Raw genomic sequence first — 27,191 nt, 5'->3', positions numbered from 1 at the left:
CTATAGTTTATCCCCCCATAAAATAATAGTATAGTAAATTTACAGCCAAAGACTGAATAGAACTGCCACATTCAACCAGTCTAATGGCCGTCCGTTATAAACCGCCTGAGGGGGAAATGGCGACCAGAAAACTATTACACCAGAAACAATCAGCAACAACTGAAGTAAACAGCTCTAAACCTCCTCCACCCGTCACGTACATCATACCCATCACCCCCACCCCGTACAACTAGCACATCTTCCGACTAGCACACTGCATTCTGGGGGCTGTAGTCAACTTCAGTCTCCGCCTCAATCACGTCTACGCGTACAGAGGCCAGAACGAACTACAATTCCCAACCTATCATATCAGGGCGTGTTCAACACGTGACCGATGGCTGAGAGAGCGTCTAAAAAGCCGCAACACGGCCATTTTGTTCTAGACTGCAAGCGAGCAGGTTAGGCCTTGTCCGAGGACTCGTAGACGCTTCTCGTCAGTCCGGCTTCTCTGCTGAGCTCCTGACGTAGCTGTCGCCTTCCTGTTCCCGCAGCCAGAGGAGGTGTCCGCCGTTCGCTCCGGCCCGCGCTCTCTAGACCCACAGAAGCCCTCTCTTCAGCCGCCGCCAGCCTTTTCCTCTGCACTCCGTGCACCTAATAATATCGCATGTCCTCTATCCAGAACCTCAACTCTTTCGGTAAGTAGCGGGTAACCGTGAGGAAACGGACCTCATACTGGTGTAATAGCCTAATTGTAGTGAGCAGTTCGTGAGGTAACTTGTGGGGAAGGCGCCATGGCTGCAGTCAGGCCGCCGCCTTGTCACTCTTTTGTCTCCACTGTTATAAAATGGCGCCGGCTGCCTGAGGCTGCACTACTGGACTGTAATCTGGCGGTCCCAGCGATGTTCACCCACTTGTGCTTGTTACAGGTAGAATCTGCATAATGGCTGCACAGGAAGCTATGTGGTTGGTATCTAACTTAAAGGGGCTATCTAAAGCTGTAACCCCCCCCCCCCCCTTCTATGCCTGGGCCTCCCATACAATTATTTTTCTGGTCCCCAATGCCTGTGTCCTTCCCCTCCATGGCTGTCTGTGCAGCCAATAGCAGGCCCTGGCAGTGACCCTCTCCCCTTGTGTCATGGGTGATGTCACACTTGTTCTAAGGAGGTAGGTCACTGTTGCGGCCTCCTGTTGGCTGCTCCCCTGTTGCCGGATGTCGTGATCTGCGCGATAGGGAGATGTAGCGACAGTCATGGAGGGATCCGGAAGGACACGGTTGTATAACAGGTAAGTGTCCGTATGAGGGGCCTGGGCATTGCGGGAGGGGGTGGTTACAGCCTTGGATAACCGCTTTAAAGGGTTTGTCTCGCTTCAAGCAAATTATATTTATGTAGAGAAAGTTAATAGAAGGTGGTACTTAATGTACACTTATCCATAATGGGATTTGTAGACCTTAAATGCAAAAATAGGGATTTGGGTAGAGAGCTGAGGACATGGGTTGCTAGATGGCCACTAGCCCAACCGCGATACCGAGTCCCCATAGCTCTGTGTGCTTTTATTGTGTTTAAAATGGATTTGATACATATGCAAATTAACCTGAGATGTGTCCTGTATATGAGACGAGTCATGCACAGGGCCTCTCGGTTTAATTTGCATATGTATCAAATATCTTTTTATTTTTTTAACACAAAAGCACACTATGGGGACTGGGTATTGCGGTTGTGCTAGCGGCCATCTAGCAACCCACGTCCTCGGCTCTATACACAAAATCCCGGTGACTGTTTAAAGGGAACCTATCTTTGACAGGGAAAATAGTTCCGTCATGCCCACGAGGTAATTTAAAAAATGATTAATGGTAGAAGAATATCAAATGTGTAATATCTTGTCCCAAAAAATGAGGGAAAGACAAGGTGCGGAGATTAATATGGGAGCGTGGAACAGAAATTCTGAAGAGTGCTGTAAAATATTCCAGAACTCGGCACATAGGCTTATCCGATTCTTTTCTTTTTGGTACATCGTCTATGCTATTCCCCTGCCAAACTTATGAAATATTATAAGAATAGGGTATTTAGGTGTCAAATGTCTGGAACGAAGTACTTGGGCTACTTTCACACCTGCGTTAGGTCTGGTATCTGCACAGATGGATCCGCACCTATAATGGGTTTGCATTATTCTTATTTTTTTTTTTTTTTTTTTTTTTGTCAAAACGGATCCATTCTGTGACTTGCCTTGAAAGTCAATAGGGGATGGATCTGTTTTCAACTGCACCATATTGTCGGTGAAAACAGATCCATCCCCATTGACTTGCATTGTAAGTCAACGCAGTTCCGTTTGGCTCCGCGTCGCCAGGATGTATGGAGGCAGAACGGAACCAAACTGATGTATTCTGAACTGATCCTTATCCATTCAGAATGCATTGGGCCTGAACTGATCCGTTTGAGCCCTGAAACGGATCTCAAAACGGAATTTAAAACACCAGTGTGAAAGTAGCCTTAGCCATATTAAGTTACTTCATAAAGTAGACATCCCCTGAACCTTCTGGGTATGTGTGCTGGGTTTGGTAGAGGATATAGGAGATTCTGGGAAATTTTTAATAACTATACTTCTATTTCAGGCTAGGAGATGTATTGTAAGAAAATGGACAGAGAAAACAATACCAACAAAAAATATGTGGTCCCGTCTGGTCAAATGCTCGTTGGCTTGTGAGAGACTACATATAACCACAAATGCTAAAAGGTGGAGGTTTGAGTATATGTGGGCTGAATGGTTAAAAAAAAATTAAGGCCCCCTGCGCACAAACGTGTGTGTGTGTGTGTGGCCCGTGCTGCGACCCGCAATGCACGATCGCCTGCCGTAGGTCAGCCGCATCGGATCGCGAACCCATTCACTTGAATGGGTCCGCGATCCGGCCGTTCCGCAAAAAGATGGGACATGTTCTATCTCTTTGCGGAACTGAAGTATGGGACAAAACCCCACGGAAGCACTCTGTAGGGTTCCGTATCTCCAATTTTGCAGACCCATTGAAGTGAATGGGTCTGCATCTGTGATGCGGAATGCCCACAGAACGGCACCCGTGTATTGCGGATACGCAAATGCAGTCTGCTATACGGCAACGGGGTGCACGTTTGTGTGCAGGGGGCCTAAGATGGAGGTTAGATTGGGGTGTGGGAGGGAGGGGATGGAGAAGGTTTTTTTTTTTTTTTTTTTTTTTTTTTTTTTTAGGAAAATGATAAACAGTGATATAGAATTCTGCAAAGATGTATTAATCTTATATGTAGTTACTACATGCATGTTCTCTTTGTATTGTAAATAAAATATTATGAAAAAATGTACAATTATCCATATTGCTTTCTTTTAATATTTCCATTGTATTATATACTTCTCATACCTAGGGGTAGTGGCCGGGAGCTGCGGCTCGTGTGTCCATGGCTCCGGCCTCTCTGGTGACAGTACTGTGGGTGTGTGCCTAGGCTGGCACTCTTCTCTAGTGTACAAACATGGCCACCACTGCTGGATGGCAAGGTGGCGGTAACCTAGTTGCTAGAAACAGAGTCTGGAATGGAGGTCTATCGTTGTCTTGCTGTGCACCATGATGGCCTTCTCGATCTGTGGTCGGGTCAATGGGACACTTGTCGCTGGAAGTCTCGAATTGTGGTTTTGCTGCAGATGTCACCCTTGTTCTCCAACTAAAACCATCATCAGATCCACAATTAAAATTGCAGTTTGGGTGGAGAAATGTGCACATTTTCTGCATGTTCACCCACACCAGTTGTGCTGTCATCCTCGGGGGACCTCCATGTTGCAGACTTGCTATGGAAACGTTCTGCAGCTACAGATCTTCACCCAGTCATGTGGCTTTCATCTGTGGGACGAAAAAGCAGGATGCTCCCATTACACAGGTCTGCGACTAAAAAGTGGTTTGATTTATTTTCCTCTAATTTCCATGTATTTTTGGTGTACTGAAAACAAATAAAATATTAAACTCCTAAACATCATAATTTGCTGCGAAATGGTCTTCAAGTCTTTTAAATTTTATATTGTGGGTTTTTAACCAAATTCAAAGTCGAATTACTATTAATTCACATAAGTGCATTTAAGATACAAAATGCAAAAAAGCCTTAAAGGGGTTGTTGGAGATATGTAAAAAAAAATATAGCACTGTAAATCTGGTCAGCAATATATACATAAGCTAAGCAAGTTTTAAGGAAAAAAAGGGGTGAATAAAAGTGCTGCTCTGAGTGACATGTCTGACTACTGGGATACTGAGCAGCATACTGTACATGTAAGCCTCAGCCCTGAGTCTGTGCTTCTAATGGTAGAAAGGGTTAATCTTTCCTGAATCCAGTGGGAGGGAGACGCAGGTAGCAGCAGCCAGATGCTAGATCATCGGTTTAAATAAAGTGCAGAACTCCTTTAACTGTAGAACAAGCAGTGTCATTTACTTGGCTACGTGCATATGTGGGCAAGGCAATGTGTGTTTCGACACTGGATAGGGGAACATCTAAATGATATCCGAAAAGAGGCGGATACTCCCATTGCACTCCACATTCATACCACACATGAGGGCAAAGTAGACCATAAAATTCCAGGGTATTGAAGCGATGAGAAGATTGCCGAGAGGTGGGGATTATCGGAAGACTGCTTCAAAAAGCAGAATGGACATTTTTGGCTACGAACTGGGAGATCGCAGGGACTCAATGAATTCATCTCATATGTATGCTTTCTATAAAATTACATCTGATTTATGTCCACTATCTATAATTCCTTTGTTGGGCCATTCATGCACGTGGTATTATGTATATACCTAAGCGTCTTTACCCCACATGCATTTTTTGAGATTCATTCTCCCTTTTTGTGTACTTATATATGAATTAGAGAATCCATAACATATTTACATTACACATACACCTTATTGTGAAATACTTCTAGTTACATCTAGCATGATTAATGCGGTCATTCCCTGTTCTCCTTAACTAAATGCCCCTCATCCCTACCTTATGTGCTTATGCTGGCTTTATACCGTTATGCACTGCCAATTAGTCCCAGTGTTCTAATGAATGTAGTCATTCACATTGGCACTCCACTGCATAGGGCGGACATGGTGGGCTGGGATGCTTCTCATTTTTCAGACACCCACTGCCTTCCTATTCGCTCACAGCAGCTGGCCACACCTGGTTGGGGAGGGACAATCCCAATTTCAACAGTTGTTTGCGGCAGCTGTACCTACGCCAACCCTAGCACCGATGCTGCCTTGCACCGAAGGCTGATGGCATTCTATGTGTTTGTCCTGCTTGCCCCAATGCTCCTGATAAGCCATAGGCGAAACGAGTTGAGTGAGTGGTAGACAGGGCAGGGATGCCATTATGAACATACTGTATGTACACTAGGGAAACTAGCCAATTAAAGACCAGGCAATACCCACTGGTGTGAACCTTCACCAAGGGTAAATGGGGGAGAAGAGATGCTCACACCCTCAGTGGCAGCCTTCTTTAGGTCTGTGGTGGTGTGATTGTGCGCCTATCCTTTAATTAGCCTGACTACTTGCCAACCAATGCTGCTTTCTGATACATTTATGACCCAATACAAGGAAAGCAGCTAGTTGTTATGGGACCTCATGATATAGTGCTGTGATCATCATACGATATACCTCTAATGCAGTGTTTATTATCCTTTTACGCTGCTATAGATTAGTGACTGCTGGACTATCATAGTGCAGTGTATCAGCGTGGACCAGCGTTTCAGTCATCATTTATTCATGAAGGCCCATGCACACGTTAAGTTTTATTTGGTGACATAGAGGTCTTTCCTCTTATAACCCCTTAACGCAGAATGCTATACATGTATGGCGGGGGATGCATTGCCCGCATGCATTCTGCCACACATGCACAGTGGGATGATCGGGCAGGCCCCAGAGCGGTGCGTGCCCGATCCCTGCAGGGGTCTGGCAGTCCCTTGTAGCTGGGCCTCTGGCAGATTAACCCCTTCTATGCTGCGGTCCGCGCTGACCGCGAAAGTGGTTTGTGGTGAGTAAACACGCTGTTGTGGCGGGGACCTGATGCGTGAGAAGACAGCCAGATGCCATGGAGAGGCTGCCCAATGCCCTGCATGGCATCTGGACCTGCCTTCTACAGGTGCCCAAGAGATCCTGCCTCAGGCTGGGTCTCCTAGGTAACCTGTTAGTGTATGACACAGTCATACACTAACAGACAAGGCATTACAATACAGATGTATTGGGAGGGAAGAAACGCAAATTAGCTCTTAACAAGCTTTGCCTCTAATGCCATCAGATGTAAGGCAGCTATCCTATAAGTCAATATTCAGCTCTTAAAATAGACTTGGATATTAAAATAGACTTGGATATTAAATAAGCCAGCACCTCATCTGCAGACAGCTGTTTCAGGTGGTGATTGCCCCTCATACAGGCCTCCTACCCAGTTAAGCCAGTACTCTGCTCTGCACTGATGAGGGGCAATAACCCTGAAACGGCTGTCTGCAGATGAGGTGCTAGTTTATTTAATTACAAAGTCATGTCTCAAGGCTTATTTTAAGAGCTGAATATTGACTTATAGGATAGCTGCCTTACTTCTGGTGGCATTAGAGGCAAAGCTTGTTAAGAGCTAATTTGCATTTCTTCCCTCCCAGAATTCCAGAGGCGCATGTATGGCCTAGAAGTCCTCACACTGATTACGGTGCTCTCTCCTAAGGAGAGTTAGTGTGTGTGTGTGTCCCCCCCCATACAGATGTATTATAATGCATTGCACAGGGGATCAGACCCCCAAAAGAGTGGGACAGGAATAGTTTAAAAAAGTTTGAATAAAAAAAAATAGTTAAGTAAAAAAAAAATGGTAAAGGCGCCTTTTCCCTTGACTTTCTAATAAATATTGAAAAAAAAGAAAAACTGCATATATTAGGCATTGCCGTGTCCGTAACGCATGACTCTATAAATATATCACATGATCCAACCCTCGGATATCGGCCGATATTCAGGATTTTGAACGCTATCGGCATTTATTTTGCCGATATTCCGATAGCGTATGGGGAACACAGATCGCACTGCTGTCAGCGCTCTCAGTGTTCCCCTTAGCAGAACAGGGGAGAAGGAAGCAGTGTCTCCTCCCCCTGTGCTGCTGCTGCCACTGCTGCCAATGAAAGGACAGGGGACAAGAGGAGGGCAGGAGCTATGGCTACTGCGCCACCAATGAAGCTTAATCTCTCATTTATTCATATACAACAGGAGGCGGGAGCTGCAGAATCACACAGCCGGCTCCCGACCTCTATGAGCGGTAGCTGCGATCTGCGGTAGTTAACCCCCTCAGGTGCCGCGGATCGCAGCTACTGCTCAGAGGTCGGGAGCCGGCTATGTGATTCTGCAGCCAGCTCCCGCCTCCTGTATATGAATAAATGAGAGAGGGGTTGTCCAAGTTATATTTATTGATGACCTATCCCCAGGATAGGTCATCAATATCAGATCGGCGGGGGTCCGACACCCGGCACCGCCTCCGATCAGCTGTTTGAAGAGGAGACTCGCACGGTGTCAGCGCTGCCTCCTCTTCACTGTTTACCTTTTAGCCGTTGCATCTGCAGTGGTGAGCAGGTGTGATTACACCCAAGCCTTCCCATTCATTTCAATAGGAAGGCTTGGGTGTAATTACAACTGCTCACCACTGCAGATGCAACGGCTAGAAGGTAAACAGTGAAGAGGAGGCAGCGCTGACACCGTGCGAGTCTCCTCTTCAAACAGCTGATCGGAGGGGGTGCTGGGTGTCGGACCCCCGCCGATCTGATATTGATGACCTATCCTGGAGATAGGTCATCAATAAATATAACTTGGACAACCCCAGTGCCCCCCCCCCACCCCAGTATTAAAAACATTGGTGGCGCAGTGCGCCCCTCCACAGGATCCCCTCCTCCTCCGATCGGATTCCCAGCAGTGTAATGCTGGGGCTCCGATCGGTTACCATGGCAGCCAGGACGCTATTGAAGCCCTGGCTGCCATAGTAACTCCATGCTGCTGTGTGCACAAAGCACAGGGCAGCAGGGACAGTGTGAGCTCCTATTCACCCTGATAGATCTCTATCAGGGTGAATAGGACAAGGGTTCTAGTCCCTAAGGGGGCTAAAAGTTTGTGAGTAAATAAATAAAGAAGTTACAAAAATAAAACACCAAAATATTAAGTATAAATGAAAAAGAAAGATTTACAAAAAACTAAAAACGACACATTAACAATAAACATTAATTTTCAGCAGATTTGTGGGATTTTTTATTTTTTTTTCAAAAATAAAAATTCCCAGTATATCGGTATAAATTATCGGCTATCGGCCTGAAAGTTCACAAATTATCGGCCCTAAAAAATCAATATCAGTCGATCCCTAATAAAAACTGTAAAAAAAAAAGCCCTTTTTTTTTTGTCAACTTGCATCACTAAAAGTGCAACACCAAGCGATCAAAAAGGCATATGCCCCAGAAACATAGTACCAATCTAATAGTCACCTCATCCTGCAAAAAATGAGCCCCTACGTAGGACAATCGCTTAAAAGGAGTCACTAAAACATGAGGTTTTTTGTTTCAGAAAATACTTTTATTGTGTTAAATGTAATTTAAAAAAAAGTATACATATTAGGTATTGTCGCGTTCTTAAAAACCTGCTCTATAAAAATACCACATGACCTAACCCTTCTGGTGAAGACCTTAAGTGTCACAAAGTGTAATAGCAAGCGATCAAAGTGATATGCACCCCAAAATAGTGCCAAACAATCATCTCATCATGAAAAAAAATGAGCCCCCACACAAGACAGTCGCTCAAAAAATACATAAAACTGGCTTTCAGAATGTGGAGACACTAAAGAATCGTTTTTTTTTTTTTTATGCTTTATGTAAAACTGAAACAAACAACCAAAAAGTCATATTTGGTATTGTCGCGTACGTGACAACCTGCTCGATAAAAATGCCACATGATTTAACCTGTCAAATGAATGTTTCAAAATTAAAAAATAAAATCTCTGCCAAAACAGCTATTTCTTGTTACCTTGTCTCACAAAAAGTGTAATATAGAGCAACCAAAAAAATCCTATGTACCCTAAAATAGTACCAACAAAACTGCCACCCTATCCCGTAGTTTCTAAAATTGGGTCACTTTTTTGGAGTTTCTACTCTAGGGGTGCATCATGGGGGCTTCAAATGGGACATGGTGTAAAAAAAAAAAAAAAAAGTCCAGGAACATCTGCTTTCTAAAAACCATATGGCATTCCTTTCCTTGTGTGCCCGTACAGCAGTTCATGACCACATATGGGGTGTTTCTGTAAACTACAGGATCGGAACCATAAATATTGAGTTTTGTTTGGCTGTAACTTGAGAAAAATTATTAAAATGGAAAATCTGCCAAAAAAGTGAAATATTATCTCTAATGTCCATTAATTCTTGTGGAACATCTAAAGGGTTAACAAGTTTGTAAAATCAGTTTTGACTACCTTGAGGGGTGTAGTTTATAAAATTGGGTCATTTTTGGGTGGTTTCTATTATGTAAGCCTCGCAAAGTGACTTCAGACCTGAACTGGTCCCTAAAAATTTATTTATTTTTTTACATTTCTGAAAAATTTCAAGATTTGCATCTAAACTTCTTCTAAGCCTTGTAATATCCCCAAAAAATAAAATATCATTCCCAAACATGAAGTAGACATATGGGGTATGTATATGAATAACTCTTTTTGGAGTTACTATGTATTGTAGAAGTAGAGACACAAAGTAGAAATTTGTTAATTTTTTATAAATTAAAAATAATGTTGACTCCATTTTATCAGTGTCAAAGTACAATATGTGATGAAAAAACAATCTCTGAATGGCCTGGATAAGTAAAAGCGTTTTAAAGTTATTCACACATAAAGTGACACTGGTCATATTTGCAAAAAAATCTCCTGGTCTTTAAGGTGAAAATAAGCCTGGTCTTTAAGGGGTTAATGTATATCTAAAAAGTTTGAAGTTTAACTGTTCAATATTTCTCAGCACCGTGAGCACACCTCAAAGTGTATGAGGACCTCAAACTGGTTCAAGGGTAAGAAAAAAAATCTTTCCATTATGAGATTCCTATGGGATGACTCGATCAAAAGAACCATAGTGACAACTGTTACTTTTGTTCATGCGATGTGAAAGGGTTTTAAATCCAAATGGAAGCATTCCATTTCATACCCCAATCTTCACTCAGCAATTCGTCCTAACCCCATGGCACAGATATACCAGTACCCCAAGCTCCCTGCTACCTTGGAAGAGGTACCTAGCCCTGATGAAGGTGAAGTCATACCTGAACCAGATGACAAAGTTCTGACTTTGAAGATGATACAAGACCAAAATTGTTTTCTCAGGAGGAGATGAATGATTTGAGAAGTCTTGAATCTTCCCAAAGATGCCGCTGAGTTGCGCGGCTCAAGGCTCAAAAGCAGGAATTTATTGTTACCAGGAGTCATCTTCACAGTTCAGACATTGTGAAAAGGAGTTTGTTCCTTACTTGGCCCAGGAAGACAAGTTGGTTTATTGCATCGATGTCAAATGTCTGATGGGTCAATTTTAAAATCCACTATGATTAAGAGCAATGGTGGCGCTATATAATAAATATATAATTTTTATTTTTATTTTTTATATAGATTCTTCAAAGAGAAGTCTCAAAGCAATTTTACTCCCAACTGTGGTTTTTACGCTTCCATACCTGTAGGTCATTCCGAACACTTGAAGGAAACCAATGAGAACTTGGAATTGGCTCTTCGTAAACTTAAATATGAAGACCATTGTTGGCAAGTGTGTGGGGACTTGAAGGTCTTGTGCATGCTGCTCAGGAAACAAGCTGGGTATACCAAATACCCTTGTTTTCTGTGTCTATGGGACAGTTGAGACTGACAAAATCACTGGACCAAGAAGAGTTGGCAGCTGAGGGTGCTAACAGTCAGTGAATAAAGTCCTCAGAAGAACTTTATGTGAAGGTACCAAAGTTTCTCGACCACCTCTCCACATTAAAATTTTGGGATTGATGAAGCAATTTGTAAAATCATTTCCAAGAGATGGAGAATGCTTCAACTACTTGGTCACCAAGTTTCCATGCCTGTTGGAGGCAAAATTGAAGGAAGTTGTTTGTCGGACCAGATATTAGAAGGCTTATAATTGATCAAGAGTTTGTCAGTACCATGACAGATCTTCAAAAAGAAGTGTGGATTGCATTTAAAGTAGTACAGAAAGTTTAAGGCAATAAGAAAATCCTCGCTACAAAAAGATTGTTTTACGAATGCTGAAAGCCTTTCAAGCTTTGGGTTACCGGAGTATGAAAGTGCATTTCCTCCAGTTCCACCTTGACTAATTTCCTGAAAATTTGGGAGCTGTGAGTGATGAATAAGGTGAACAATTCCACGACATTAAAGGGTTTCTGTCATGAGAAATGTTATGTAGCTGACTAACATTAGCAATGTGCTAATGTCAGCAGTACATAACAGTATGCTTTATAACTGCCTGCTGCCGTTGTCTTAAAATAAAGACTTAGCCTCTAGGTGCTATTAGGACGTTGCTTCAGCACCTAGAGGCTCAGTCTAGGCACCCTTTGGCGCGCTTATGTACACTTGATTGACTTTCAAGTTCTCCTCGTCGTCCTGTAAATCCCGCTCATGTGAACTCGAAAGTCAATTAAAGGGAACCTGTCACCAGTTTTATGTTGTCCTAAATGCTGGGTCACTTTCTTTAATTGACCCAGTCAATCTGCCAACATCTTGTATTGAAAAGCTCCAGCTGATAATGATGAGTCACGAATATTCATGAGCTCCTGTCTCTCCCCGCCCACCTGCTGCTGAATGACAGATTGTTTCCATATGGATCAGCAGCAGGTGGGCAGTGGAGTTGCTATAGCTCTGAATTAAATATACACTGGACTCAATGACATAACGCTGGACTCGAATCAGCTCATTAGCATGCGGCATCTTTGTGTGTACAGTACAGACCAAAAGTTTGGACACACCTTTTCATTCAAAGAGTTTTCTTTATTTTCGTGACTGAAAATTGTAGATTCACACTGAAGGCATCAAAAGTATGAATTAACACATGTGGAATTATATACATAACAAAAAAGTGTGAAACAACTGAAAATATGTCATATTCTAGGTTCTTCAAAGTAGCCACCTTTTGCTTTGGTTACTGCTTTGCACACTCTTGGAATTCTCTTGGTGAGCTTCAACAGGTAGTCACCTGAAATGGTTTTCACTTCACAGGTGTGCCCTGTCAGATTTAATAAGTGGGATTTCTTGCCTTATAAATGGGGTTGGGACCATCAGTTGCGTTGTGGAGAAGTCAGGTGGATACACAGCTGATAGTCCTACTGGATAGACTGTTAGCTGCTTTTTTTTTTCTTGCCATAATACAAAATTCTAAGTAAAGAAAAACAAGTGGCCATCATTACTTTAAGAAATGAAGGTCAGTCAGTCCGAAAAATTGGGAAAAGTGTCCCCAAGTGCAGTCACACAAACAATCAAGCGCGCAAAAAAAACTGGCTCACATGCGGACCTCCCCAGGAAAGGAAGACCAAGAGTCACCTCTGCTGCGGAGGATAAGCTCATCCGAGTCACCGGCCTCAGAAATCGCAGGTTAACAGCAGCTCAGATTAGAGACCAGGTCAATGCCACACAGAGTTCTAGCAGCAGACACATCTCTAGAACAACTGTTAAGAGGAGACTGTGTGAATCAGGCCTTCATGGTAGAATATCTGCTAGGAAACCACTGCTAAGGACAGGCAACAAGCAGAAGAGACTTGTTTGGGCTAAAGAACACAAGGAATGGACATTAGACCAGTGGAAATCTGTGCTTTGGTCTGATGAGTCCAAATTTGAGATCTTTGGTTCCAACCACCGTGTCTTTGTGTGACGCAGAAAAGGTGAACGGATGGACTCTACATGCCTGGTTCCCATCGTGAAGCATGGAGGAGGAAGTGTGATGGTGTGGGGGTGCTTTGCTGGTGACACTGTTGGGGATTTATTCAAAATTGAAGGCATACTGAACCAGCATGGCTACCATAGCATCTTGCAGCGGCATGCTATTCCATCCGGTTTGCGTTTAGTTGGACCATCATTTATTTTTCAACAGGACAATGACCACAAACACACCTCCAGGCTGTGTAAGGGCTATTTGACCATGAAGGAGAGTGATGGGGTGCTGCGCCAGATGACCTGGCCTCCACAGTCACCGGACCTGACCCCAATTGAGATGGTTAGGGGTGAGCTGGACCGCAGAGTGAAAGCAAAAGGGCCAACTAGTGCTAAGCATCTCTGGGAGCTCCTTCAAGACTGTTGGAAGACCATTTCAGGTGACTACCTCTTGAAGCTCATCAAGAGAATGCCAAGAGTGTGTAAAGCAGTAATCAAAGCAAAAGGTGGCTACTTTGAAGAACCTAGAATATGACATATTTTCAGTTGTTTCACACTTTTTTGTTATGTATTTAATTCCACATGTGTTTAATTCATAGTTTTGATGCCTTCAGTGTGAATCTACAATTTTCAGTCATGAAAATAAAGAAAACTCTTTGAATGAGAAGGTGTCCAAACTTTTGGTCTGTACTGTATATTATGAGGTAACCATCTGTCACACCAGTAAGTGAATACATCTAAGGTACTTTTTAGTAGTTAATGATTGTATATAATTAGATTATAATCAAATATCCACATGACAGGTTCCCTTTATGTGTACATGGGCGTGCCAAAGGGTGTGTAGATCGAGCCTCTAGGTACTGAAGCAACACCCTAATAGCACCTAGAGGCTCATTAGCATATTTTACGTCTTTAGTTTAAGAGAATGGTGACAAGGAGTTATAAAGCATACAGTTATGTACTGCTGACATTAGTACATCGCTAATGTCAGTCAGCTACATAATGTTTATTTCTCATGACAGAAACCCTTTAAAGAGATAGAAAGGAGATACCAGTGAAAATTGAGCATTACAATGATGGCAGACTACTGTTGGATGCTTAAGAGACATTCCAGATGCTACTCACAAGCGTAAATGCACCAAGAGGAGCCTCACAGGGAAAAACAATCGAGTTTAGTGTTTCAGTTCAAAAAAGGATTTTCATGAAAAGATTGTAATAAAACTTACATTTTATAAGTCTATTTCCGTTTTTATTTCTGAGGTATTGCCTTATTTAACATTAGTTAACTAAATTGGCTGCCTAACAATGACAAAATGAAGGTCCTTTTTGGATTCAGCGCACCAAAAAGATGTTTGCATAACCTGACACCCCCCCCCCCCCCCCCACAAATCCAGAGAACTAGGGACTTGTTCCCCAGCAGGTTTAGCAGGAATCACTGCTGCTCCGCTCAATCTCTACAGAAGACGAGAACGCGTGTATTATAGTGGTTTTCCACATCTGACAGCGTATCACTAGGATTTGCCTGCAAAGTGAAGGAGGGCTCCTGGGCAGCCACTTTCTATTAATTTCTATCGGGGTTCTGAAAATATTTAAGTGGTGCACTACTATTTTTGGCGCCCTCCACTTTTCTGGCTGTGTTTTATAAGGTGGGTGCAGGTCCCATACCTGCACCTATTGGACATTGGGGGCATATCCTTGTGATATGCCCCTGTTATCTGAGATGGGAATGCCCTTTTTATATTTGGGAATTGTATTTCAAGTTGGAAAGAAAATGGAGACTTTAATTTAAGGTCATGTATCCCACCCCTTATTACTGACCAACCATTTGTTTAAATGGCCGCCATGTAATGTTGCACTTTCACTGCACACAACCCCTTTAAAGAGGACATTTCATCAGTTTTGACATAGGCTAATTATGTTATTACCTTGTAGGGTGGCCCCCACTGATGCTGTTGGTTTATTTATATTTTTTTCGAACAAGATGAAAGGTCCTCTTTAACCCCTTAAGGACCCAAGGGCGTACCGGTACGTCCTAACTTAAAATCTTAATTCCGGCGCCGCTGGGGTTAATCGGAACGGGATTTCGGCTGAAATCATTCAGCCGGCATCCCGTAACAACGCAGGGGGGGGTCATTTGACCCCCCCGTATCGGCGATCGCAGAAAACCGCAGGTCAATTCAGACCTGCGGTTTGCTGCGCTTTTTGCCGTTTCTGATCCCCGCGGTCCCTGACCGCGGGGATCAGAAACTTCAGAGTGCCCGAAATCAATATTGTTAACCCCCCCCTGCACCCCTGCACGATTTGATGGCGGCGGGTGGTGCAGGGGGGGTGTCGCATGCAGTGGGGGCGTTGCGGGAGGCGGGCGGTGCGGCAGGCGGGATCGCGATCCCCCGCCCGCCTCCCATTGCATAATCGTTGGTGTACAGTGGGTATACCAGGGTGCCAGCACATTGCTGGCACCCTGGTATAAACGGCTGACATCGTTGATGCGATGTCAGCCGTTTAACCCTTTCCATACAGCGGTCCGTACGGACCGCTGTATGGAAAAGGTTAACAGTAAGAGGGAGCTCCCTCCCTCTCCGATCGGGGGGCTGCTGTGCCTTTGCAGCCCCCCGATGGGAGAAGGAGAGAGCCCCCAGACAGCCCCCCCAGAACCCCGTCCTTACCCTTCCCCGTCTGCGAAGTTCTGACCATAACTGAGCAGACGGGGAAGGTTCCCATGGCAACAGGACGCCTGATCAGGCGTCCTGCTGTCCATGGTGCTGAACAGATCTGTGCTGAAAGCATAGACCTGTTCAGTGTAAGTAAAATACAGTGCAGAAACCTATATAGGTTCTGTTCTGTATTTTACAGACATCAGACCCACTGGATCTTCAAGAACCAAGTGGGTCTGGGTCAAAAAAATCAAATAAAAAGTGAAAAAAGTTAAGATAAAAAAAAAAAACATTTATCACTGAATAAAAATTAAAAAAATAAAATACACTACACATATTAGGTATCGCCGCGTCCGTAACGACCTGATCTATAAAATGGTCATGTTACTTTCCCCGCACAGTGAACGCCATAAAAATAAAAAAATAAAAACTATGAGAAAATTGAAATTTTGCCCACCTTACTTCCCAAAAAAGGTAATAAAAGTGATCAAAAAAGTCGCATGTACGCCAAAATAGTACCAATCAAACCGTCATCTCATCCCGCAAAAAATGAGACCCTACTCAAGATAATCGCCCAAAAACTGAAAAAACTATGGCTCTTAGACTATGGAAACACTAAAACATGATTTTTTTTGGTTTCAAAAATAAAATCATTGTGTAAAATGTACATAAATAAAAATAAAGTATACATATTAGGTATCGCCGTGTCCGTATCGACCGGCTCTATATAAATATCACATGACCTAACCCCTCAGGTGACCACCGTAAAAAAAAAAAAAAAACTGTGTAAAAAAAGCAATTTTTTGCCATCTTACGTCACAAAAAGTGTAATAGCAAGCGATCAAAAAGTCATATGCACCCCAAAATAGTGCCAATCAAACTGTCATCTCACCCCGCAAAAAATTAGACCCTACTCAAGATAATCACCCAAAAACTGAAAAAACTATGGCTCTTAGACTATGGAGACACTAAACAATTTTTTGGTTTTCAAAATGAAGTTATTGTATAAAACTTACATAAATAAAAAAAATTGTATACATATTAGGTATCGCCGCGTCCGTGACAACCTGCTCTATAAAATTACCACGTGATCTAACCTGTCAGATGAATGTTGTAAATAACAAAAAAAAAAAACATGCCAAAAAAGCTATTTCTTGTTACCTTGCCGCACAAAAAGTGTAATATAGAGCAACCAAAAATCATATGTACCCTAAACTAGTACCAACAATAGTGCCACCCTATTCCGTACTTTCTAAAATGGGGTCACTTTTTTTGGAGTTTCTACTCTAGGGGTGCATCAGGGGGGCTTCAAATGGGACATGGTGTCAAAAAACCAGTCCAGCAAAATCTGCCTTCCAAAAACCATATGGCATTCCTTTTCTTCTGCACCCTGCCGTGTGCCCGTACAGTAGTTTAGGACCACATATGGGGTGTTTCTGTAAACTACAGAATCAGGGCCATAAATAATGAGTTTTGTTTGGCTGTTAACCCTTGCTTTGTTACAGGAAAAAAAATATTAAAATGGAAAATCTGCCAAAAAAGTGAAATTTTGAAATTGTATCTCTATTTTCCATTGAATCTTGTGCAACACCTAAAGGGTTAACAAAGTTTGTAAAATCAGTTTTGAATACCTTGAGGGGTGTAGTTTCTTAGATGGGGTCACTTTTATGGAGTTTCTACTCTAGGGGGGCATCAGGGGGGCTCCAAATGGGACATGGTGTCAAAAAACCAGTCCAGCAAAATCTGCCTTCCAAAAACCGTATGGCATTCCTTTCCTTCTGCGCCCTGCCGTGTGCCCGTACAGTAGTTTACGACCACATATGGGGTGTTTCTGTAAACTACAGAATCAGGGCCATAAATAATGAGTTTTGTTTGGCTGTTAACCCTTGCTTTGTTACTGGAAAAAAAATATTAAAATGGAAAATCTGCCAAAAAAGTGAAATTTTGAAATTATATCTCTATTTTCCATTGAATCTTGTGCAACACCTAAAGGGTTAACAAAGTTTGTAAAATCAGTTTTGAATACCTTGAGGGGTGTAGTTTCTTAGTTGGGGTCACTTTTATGGAGTTTCTACTCTAGGGGTGCATCAGGGGGCTTCAAATGGGACATGGTGTCAAAAAAACTGTCCAGCAAAATCTGGCTTCCAAAAACCATACGGCGCACCTTTCACTCTACGCCCCGCTGTGTGGCCGTACAGTAGTTTATGGCCACATATGGGGTGTTTCTGTAAACAGCAGAGTCAGGGCAATAAAGATACAGTCTTGTTTGGCTGTTAACCCTTGCTTTGTTAGTGGAAAAAATGGGTTAAAATGGAAAATTAGGCAAAAAAATGAAATTCTCAAATTTCATCCCCATTTGCCAATAACTCTTGTGCAACACCTAAAGGGTTAACGGAGTTTGTAAAATCAGTTTTGAATACCTTGAGGGGTGTAGTTTATAGAATGGGGTCATTTTTGGGCGGTTTCTATTATGTAAGCCTCGCAAAGTGACTTCAGAGCTGTAGTGGTCCCTAAAAATTGGGTTTTTGTAAATTTCTGAAAAATTTCAAGATTTGCTTCTAAACTTCTAAGCCTTGTAACATCCCCAAAAAATAAAATATCATTCCCAAAATAATTCAAACATGAAGTAGACATATGGGGAATGTTAAGTCATCACAATTTTTTGGGGTATTACTATGTATTACAGAAGTAGAGAAACTGAAACTTTGAAATTTGCTAATTTTTCCAAATTTTTGGTAAATTAGGTATTTTATTATGCAAAAAAATTAATTTTTTTGACTTTTTTTTTACTAGTATCATGAAGTACAATATGTGACGAAAAAACAATCTCAGAATGGCCTGGATAAGTCAAAGCGTTTTAAAGTTATCACCACTTAAAGTGACACTGGTCAGATTTGCAAAAAATGGCCTGGTCCTTAAGGTGAAAATGAGCCCGGTCCTTAAGGGGTTAAAGGAGCTGCCCAGGATATCTGTAGTAAGACACCATCTTTGGGATAGGCCATGAATCATGTGGGTGTGACAAGTGGTTACCATGTACCTTTTGTTGCTGGGACTTTACTGCTTCATCCATGGTGTAGTGGACAGAACTGGTAACTGCAGTGCTAATCCCACTGACATGAATGGGATCACTACTGCAGCTGTATCTCACTACTCAGGGGAGCTACATGGTAACCTGTGATCGGGCAGGGGTGTGTTGTCGGCCTATCCTCTGGCTAGACAATGAATACCAAAATAGTGGTGGTTTATCAAAATCCTGAGCTACCAACAGCTTAAAGGGGCACTTCCATCCAGAGGGGGTATTCGTCTGTCTTCATTGTCGGCTTACTACTACTGTACTATTTGTGGCCAGGTCATCCTCATGGGTGCAGAATTGGGATAGCAGTGACAGCTGTTCTGTATAGGACCAGCTAAAGGTGCTCCCAGGAGAGCAGTGATTAGTGTGATGTGTGCTGCTTTATTCCTGATTGCTCTGCCCGTAAAGGTTTTGTTGCAGTTGCTCATTGTATAAAATTCCAATTTGTTTCAGACCCCTTTGCTGATGCAACTAAGGGTGACGACTTACTCCCGGCAGGGACTGAAGACTATATCCATATAAGAATTCAACAACGAAACGGCAGAAAGACTCTGACCACTGTACAGGGGATTGCAGATGATTACGACAAAAAGAAACTTGTAAAAGCTTTCAAGAAGGTGAGTAGTTTCAGCTGTAAGTTCCTAAATCTTATCCTAGGTGCACAAGGAATAGTAATGTTATGAATAGTAGGTTTTTAAGATGCCATACTGCTACATAAAGTGAGTCATTACGGAAGATCTAATATATTCCTTCTGTAGTTTTTGCCTTGCCATTGTGTTCATTTTCCTCCAGAAATTTGCCTGTAATGGTACTGTGATTGAACATCCAGAGTACGGTGAAGTCATTCAGCTGCAGGGTGACCAGAGAAAAAACATCTGTCAGTTTCTTATGGAAGTAAGTATACATGCTTGGTGTACTAAAGCCGGTCCGCAGTTCCCTCTTGAGCCTTAGTGCATTCATTGGGTGCCTGTTGAAACAAACTCGTGCTTAACCCTTTCAAGCGACAGCCAGTTTGGACCAAATGCCAGATCCTCATTTTTCAAATCTGACATGTCACTTTATGTGGTAATAACTTTGGAACGCTTTTATTTATTAAAGCCATTCTGATATTTTCTTGTGACACATTGTAAGTCATGTTAGTGGTGAATTTGAGTTGATACATTAAACTTTTTTTATGCATAAAAAATCCAAATTTGCAGAAATTTTGGAAATTCGCTATTTTCAAAATGAGAATTTCTTTGCTTTTAAGACGGATAGTGACCACTTTACATTCCCCATATGTCTACTTTATGTTGGCAGCATTTAGAAAATAGTGTGTGTGTGTCCCCCCCCGCAGTTCTGAAGTCAGTTTGTGGGGCTTACACAGTAGGAACCCCCCCATAAATGACCACAGTTTAGAAATTACACCCCTCAAGTTATTCAAAACCGATTTTACAAACTTTATTAACCCTTTTAGGTGTTCCACAAGAATTAAAGCAAAATGGAGGTGAAATCTTACATTATTTATTTTTTATGGCAGATTATCCATTTAAATACAATTTTCAGCAAGGGTAAACATCCAAAGAAACCTCAATATTTATATATTACCCCCCCCCCCCCCAGGTGCCATGTCACATTTGAAGAGCCCCTGAGGTACCCCTAGAAAGAAAACCCCAAAAAGTGACCCCCTCAGGGAATAAATCCAGTGATGAAGTGAATGCTTTGACCCAACAAGCGTTTCATAGAATTTAGAAACTCATGCCTATGAAAAATTTACTTTTATTTCCAATATAAAGTTGCTTTAGCCCAAAAAAAATTCATTTTCACAAGGGGTGACAGCAGAAAATAAACCCCAAAATTTGTTATGCATTTTTATTTTTTCCTGAATACGGCAACACCTCATATGTGGTCATAAACCGCAGTTTGGGGACACGGCAATATTCAGAAGGGTAAAAGCAGCGTTGGGCTCTAACATGTAAGGCTCCATTCACACGTCCGTAATAATGTGTCTGCATGCGTTCTGCAAACTGCTAACCCATTAATTCTCAATAGGGCAGTAATGGATGCGGACAGCACACAGTGTGCTGTCCCCATTTCCGGAGCGTGCTGCTGATCTTCCAGTCCGTGGCTCCGGAAAAAAGTAGAACATGTCCTATTCTTGGGGGTGTCGGTTTCCCCCCCACTTTTAAGACCCATCTGGATTTTGAAGATCCAGTGGGCCTGATGGCTATACAGTGCATTTCAATAGTTGCATATGCTACACTTGTACTAAGGCTGATCAGACCCTTGCTGGCTTTCCGGGATAGCACATACTCCAGGGCTGTGACAGTTATATGTTTCACAGCCCCAGTAAGCAAATTGGATCTGACTGTACATCGAAATGTAGAAAGTCACTTGCAGTTTGGACATGTGTGAAAGGGTTAAATTGCATATAGAACATTTGGTGCTTTGTTGAAATATTAGTAGAAAGGGTGACCGCTGCAGCTTTTTGGGTGAGGGACTGCGGTTTAAGTGAGCCTTGAGCTGTATTAGCTGGGAGTGGAGCATACTCCATTCATACAGGGGGTTGCGGATGTCTTTTATCAATGCAGGTCCCAGTGGCTGGTCCTCCCCCGAGCAGCCACTTGTTACCTCTACAGTGGTTATGAAATTGTAGATGTACAGTGCCTTGATATGACATGTAAATGCTAACTACAACTCCTTTATCTTGCAGATTGGCATTGTTAAGGAAGAACAGCTGAAGGTCCATGGCTTCTGAGATGTGAATTACGTCACTCTTTTCTGCCAAGGCTGGCACTCTTAAAACATGAATATTTGCAGTAGAAGGACTTTTAATATGTCTGAACATTCAACTCTAGGTCCTTTTGTGCATGATTATCAAAAATGTGTAAAGAGTAGGCTAGTAACACATAAAAAGATAGCTGTTAGATGGTAGGTTGGAACAAGGAGTTTTAGCACATTTCCAATGGAAATGTTTTAGTGATCTGTCAACTTTTTTCCACTTGATTTGATGTTTTTGTTGTATTAAATGTTTGTGGCTGCCTACATTGGCTCTTGTATTCATTTATGGCTTGCTGTATACCTCATGCATCGAACGGTTTTCAGTGCATCTCTTGGGCTACTTTCACACTCGCGTTTTGGCTTTCCGTTTGTGAGATCGGAAAAGGATCTGCTCAGAATGCATCAGTTTGCCTCTGATCAGTCTCCATTCCACTCTGGAGGGGACAGATCCGTTTTCTCTGGCACAATAGAAAACTGATCTGTCTCCCATTGACTTTCAATGGAGTTCATGACTGATCCGTCTTGGTTATGTTACAGATAATACAACCGGATCCATTCATGACGGATGCATGTGTTGTACTGTAACCGGTTTTTGCAGATCCATGACGAATCTGCCCATAACGCAAGTGTGAAAGTAGCCTAAGTTGTATTGTGATGCAACCTGGTCTGTAGTGTTAAAGGGGTTGTCCTGGATAGACTGGCCTTCCCTCAGATTAGCACCTTCCTAGCTGGCTGCTAGTCTTTTAAAATCTCCTTTTAAAGAACAGAGTATCTGTGGTATGTCATTGCATAAGTGATTACCAGGTACACTGTACATGAATGTGCTCAGAAATGAGCCTTGCACATATTGACATGAAACCCTGAATTTTTCAGTGCCTCGTTAATGAAATGCCATAGCAAAACCTAGTCATGGAAGGGTTTAAGATATTCTGCACAAATGCAAAACTAGAATTGGCAGCTTTTCAGCATTTGTATTATGCCCCCCTGGTTCAGAGAACTAAACTTTAATGGATTGACTTACACAAAGCTACCAGTTGCAGAATATCACATCGGTATAGGAGCTGCGCCTCTGCATTTAGCAGCAGGAGACTTTAAGTAATTAACAAAAATTATTTGAATTATGGGTACTGCAATGTTGCATTAAAACCTACTTTTGAAAAAGCAGATGCTGAAGGTGAAAATGTAAGTGAATAGGTTTGTTGCAGTGTCAAAATAAAACTGGTAGATTTCCCCCTCTCCTCCCCCCTTTCATCCTTCTCAATGGTGCTTATGATGAGATGACCCTCCTCCTACCTGGTAGGGACAGGAAGTAAATAAATGTGATTCACCTCAGTCTTCCCCTCCTGGATGCAGAGGTTACTGCGTCCTCCTTTGGTGCCAGGGGATGCAAGGGCAATGTGACCAGACACTCATGGAGTTCCTCCTGTCTTTGCAACAACTGCCGCTCCAGTATGTTTGGCTCCAGCGTGTGATGTCTTAATGGGTCTTAAAGGGAATCTGTCACCAAGTTTTACCCTATAGAGTTGCGTGACATCCACAGATAGATCTCTGCTAGCATGTCCGCAACATACCTGTCCCATAGCATGAAATCGGCCAAGTAAGGTGCCCAAGGCGACAATCTTGTTGTCAGGAGGAGCATGCGTGCGGACACACGCAGGTAACGTCTGCACTCCCCCTCTGGCTGCCTGAGCTCCCAGCCGAGGATGAAGCTGGCGGGGCCCAAGCTCTGAAGTTGTTTGAAGTGGTTGCTTTTATCACCGCCTCGCAGCCGCCCCCTATGCTGTCCGGATGATGACTCGGCTATTGATCGGGGGGCCGAATTGATGGATATTGCTATTGGACTATTGGTGATCTCTGTTTTACTAATCTATTTAGAACTTCTGGACCTACAAGTGGCAGAGCCTCTAATTAACTTATGTTCACTGAGTTAAAGGCAATGATGAACTGCTGACTGATAGTGGTCACAAGGAAAAGGAACTGGAAGTTTATGTTCTTATGGATGTTTAATGTTTGGTTATCCTTTGGGAGCTGTATGTTAAATACTTCCTTCTGAATGCTCTATAATACAATTTTTGGTTCCTGGGGGGAGAGGCGAAGTAGAGGGGGGGATGGTCAGCATCCTGGTTAAAGGATGGCGAGATGGGGAAGAGGGCTAAGGGGCAACTGGAGCTTAATACTTAAGTCTCCCCAAAGAAAAAGAAAGTTGAGATCCAAACAACTGCTCCTGACCAATATGCGCGGCCAGACTAGCCCTAGAGAAAGGAAAAGAGAAGACGTGACTCCAGTTCAAGAGGGTGAATCTTTTGGAGATGGACCCTGGCCTGGTGCTGTATGGGGGGGGTCCAGTCTGGGGAGAGAGGCAATAAACAACTAAAGGAGATAGAGGCAAACGCCTCAAATAAAAAGAGGAGCAGGCTCCTAGCCCGCAGGATATATTTCAATAAAAAAAAAAAATGTAATATGGCGATACAGGACCTCTCTCTCTCTCCAGACTGGAAACATTAGGGAATCGGTGGGGCTCCTTAGAGTTGATTTACAGAGAACAGAACATTGGAAGTGGAGGACCTATTACATGTAATGGCTAAAGAAAAAGAATGTTTAAAGGAAGAAAACAGGGAACTGAAAACCAAATTAGTATATCTAGAAAATAGGTCTAGGAGGGTTAACCTGAGATGTATGGGAATTCCAGAGGGTGCGGAAGGGCAAGACCCCCTGCGCCTTTTATGCAAACGTGGTTGAGGGAGTAACTGGGTCAGGATATCAGAAGGGATGGAAGGGGGCGTTAGCGAGACGTTTGTGTGGGTTTTATTTATTTTTTCTCTTCTCCTCTCTGTGCTCCTCTCTCCCTCCCGCCCTTTGGGACCCGAACTATCCAGATAGCGGTTAGATAAAAAAAAATTACATGAGAATTATCTCGTGGAATATTAGGTGCTTGAGTAGGGGTATAAAGAGAGTTGCGGTCTTTGATAAAATACATAGGTCTCTCCCTGCTATAGTCTTCCTGCAGGAAACTCGCCTGACGGGCAAGACTCTGGCTGGGGTCTGCAGGCCGTGGTTGCAGCACTCCTTCCACTCAGTATCTTCCACTCAGTATACTCCTCATATGTGAGAGGGCTGAGCATATTAATACACCGGGATATAGATATATAAATGGTAAAAGTAGTTGTAGATAAGGAGGGGTGCCATGTCTTGCTCGATTGTATACTGGAAGGAAGAGCTTGGATAATGGATAAGTGTGTACATACCACCACCCTTTAAAATTGACATTCTATTAAAAATACACGACATTGCACTGAAGGTGGGGGATAAATCACTTTTAGTGGTGGGGGATTTCAACAATGTAATGGATTTAAGATTAGATAGATGTAAAATAAGCAACACGCAAATTCTTTGTATGGGATCAAAATTAAAAAATATTACAGAGGAGATGGGATGGATTGACATTTGGATAGTTATGCATCCAAAATTAAGAAAATATTTGTGTTTTTCAAAGACCCACAGGTAGAGATGAGCGAACTTCTGTTTTAAGTTCGGCGTCTAAAGTTCGGGGGCGGGTTAGCGGAGAATCCCGATCTGGAACCGGATATGGATTCCGACTTCCGTTGTGGTCCGTGGTAGCGGAATCAATAATGGCCGATTATTGATTCCGCTACCACGGACCACAACGGAAGTCGGAATCCATATCCGGTTCCAGATCGGGATTCTCCGCTAACCCGCCCCCGAACTTTAGACGCCGAACTTAAAACAGAAGTTCGCTCATCTCTACCCACAGGATGTTATCACAAATTGATTTAGCTTTCACAAATAATTAAGGATCACTAGATATTGATGGGGTTAAATATGGACAACGTGGGATTTCGGATCACAATCCAATTAACCCCTTAGTGACCAAGCCTGTTTGGGCCTTTATGACCAAGCGTTTTTCTTTCCTTTTTCATGGTCTCGTTCCATAGCTCTAACTTTATCTTTCCGTCTATATAGGTTTATAAGGGCTAGTTTTTTACGGGACAAGTTGTAGTTTTTAATGGCACCATTTTGGGGTACACATAACTTTCTGATTAACTTTTATTAACTCTTTCTGGGAGGGAGATGGGGGGAAAAATAGCAATACTGCCACTGCGTTTTTACATTATAAATTTTACGGCGTTCATTTTTCGGTACAAATAACATAATATCTTCACTGGGTCAGTACGATTACAGTGATACTAAATACTTATTTTTTTAAAGTTTTTACAACTTTTTTTTTCCAATAAAACCCCATTTTATTAACCCAAAAAATGATTTTGCATTGCCACTGCACAAGACCCATAACTTTTTTTTTTTCTATGGAGTTGTGTGAGGGCTTGATTTTTGATTTTGTATTTTTCATTGGTATCATTTTGGAGTAAATTCCGATTTTTGATCGCATGTTAAGTTTTTTTTCGGTGGAAACTAAGAATAAATTCTTTTTTTTTTTTTTTTTTACGCTGTTCACTATAGGGGATAATTTATGGAATATTTATGTAGTCCGGGTCGTTACGGACGTGGCAATACCAAACATATGGGGGATATTTTCTTTTTGCAATTTTTTTCATTGAAAAGCGTATTTTCAATGGAAAAAAAGCATATTTTTTTATTTTGTGGAATTATTTTATTTAACCCTTTCATGACCAAGGGTCATTGATGCCCCAATGTCCAGGTCAAAATTTACAAATCTGACATGCGTCACTTTATGTGGTAATAGCTTTGGAACACTTTTACTTATCCACGCCATTCTGAGATTGTTTTCTCGTGACACATTGTACTTCATGATAGTCATATATTTGAGTCAATATATTTCACCTTTATTTATGAAAAAATCCCAAATTTACCAAAAATTAGGAAAAATTCACAATTTTCCAAATTTCCATTTCTCTGCGTCTAAAACAGAAAGTGATACCTAATAAAATATTTATTACTTAACATTCCCCATATGTCTACTTTATGTTGGCATCATTTTGGAAATGTCATTTTATTTTTTTAGGACGTTAGAAGGCTTAGAAGTTTAGAAGCAATTCTTACAATTTTTAAGAAAATTTCCAAAACCCACTTTTTAAGGACCAGTTCAGGTCTGAAGTCCCTTTGTGGGGCTTACATAGTTGAAACCCCCATAAATGACCCCATTATAGAAACTACACCCCTCAAGTTACTCAAAACTGATTTTTACAAACTTTGTTAACCCTTTAGGCGTTCCACAAGAATTAAAGGAAAATGGAGATGAAATTTTAAAATTTCACTTTTTTGGCAGATTTTCCATTTTATATATTTTTTTTCTTTAACACATTGAGGGTTAACAGCCAAACAAAACTCAATATTTATTACCCTGATTCCGCGGTTTACAGAAACACCCCACATGTGGTCGTAAACTGCTGTACGGGCACACGGCAGGGCGCAGAAGGAAAGGAATGCCATACGGTTTTTGGAAGGCAGATTGTGCTGGATTGGTTTTCTGAACGCCATTTGTTTTTTATTTTTCTGCCGATCGTCTTGTGCAGGGGCTCGTTTTTTGCAGAAAGTGTTGAGGTTTTTATTGGTATCATTTTTGGGTACATAGGATTTTTTGATCATTCATTATTACACTTTATGGGGCAAGGTGACCCAAAAATTGGCTGTTTTGGAACAGTTTTCATTTATTTATTTTCACAGCGTTCATCTGAGGAGTTAGGTCATGTGATAGTTTTATAGAGAAGATCGTTACGGACGTGGCAATACCTAATATGTATACTTTTTCTTATTTATTTAAGTTTTACACAATAATAGCATTTCTGAAACCAAAAAAATGATGTTTTAGTGTCTCTATAGTCTGAGAGCCATAGCTTTTTTATT

At 42.1% G+C, this 27,191-nt stretch overlaps 1 protein-coding gene across 2 annotated transcripts; it reads left to right on the top strand.

Moving 5' to 3' along the window:
• Positions 1 to 393: 393 nt before the first annotated feature.
• Positions 394 to 21,611, top strand: EIF1B (eukaryotic translation initiation factor 1B). 2 transcript variants are annotated; one of them, XM_044293820.1, is made up of 5 exons: positions 394 to 674; positions 2,591 to 2,712; positions 19,041 to 19,204; positions 19,380 to 19,481; positions 21,280 to 21,611. In XM_044293820.1, exons 2-5 carry the CDS (start codon positions 2,703 to 2,705, stop codon positions 21,322 to 21,324), a joined length of 321 nt encoding a protein of 106 aa, XP_044149755.1. In that variant the 5' UTR covers positions 394 to 674; positions 2,591 to 2,702; the 3' UTR covers positions 21,325 to 21,611. The 2 variants fall into 2 exon arrangements, with proteins under 2 accessions (XP_044149755.1, XP_044149754.1); XM_044293819.1 differs by lacking the exon at positions 2,591 to 2,712 and having other exon boundaries at positions 401 to 674.
• Positions 21,612 to 27,191: the final 5,580 nt, after the last annotated feature.

Source organism: Bufo gargarizans, chromosome 5 (genome assembly GCF_014858855.1).
Source record: "Bufo gargarizans isolate SCDJY-AF-19 chromosome 5, ASM1485885v1, whole genome shotgun sequence".
Classification (NCBI taxonomy): Eukaryota; Metazoa; Chordata; class Amphibia; order Anura; family Bufonidae; genus Bufo; species Bufo gargarizans.
This window is presented reverse-complemented; position numbering and strand designations above follow the sequence as displayed.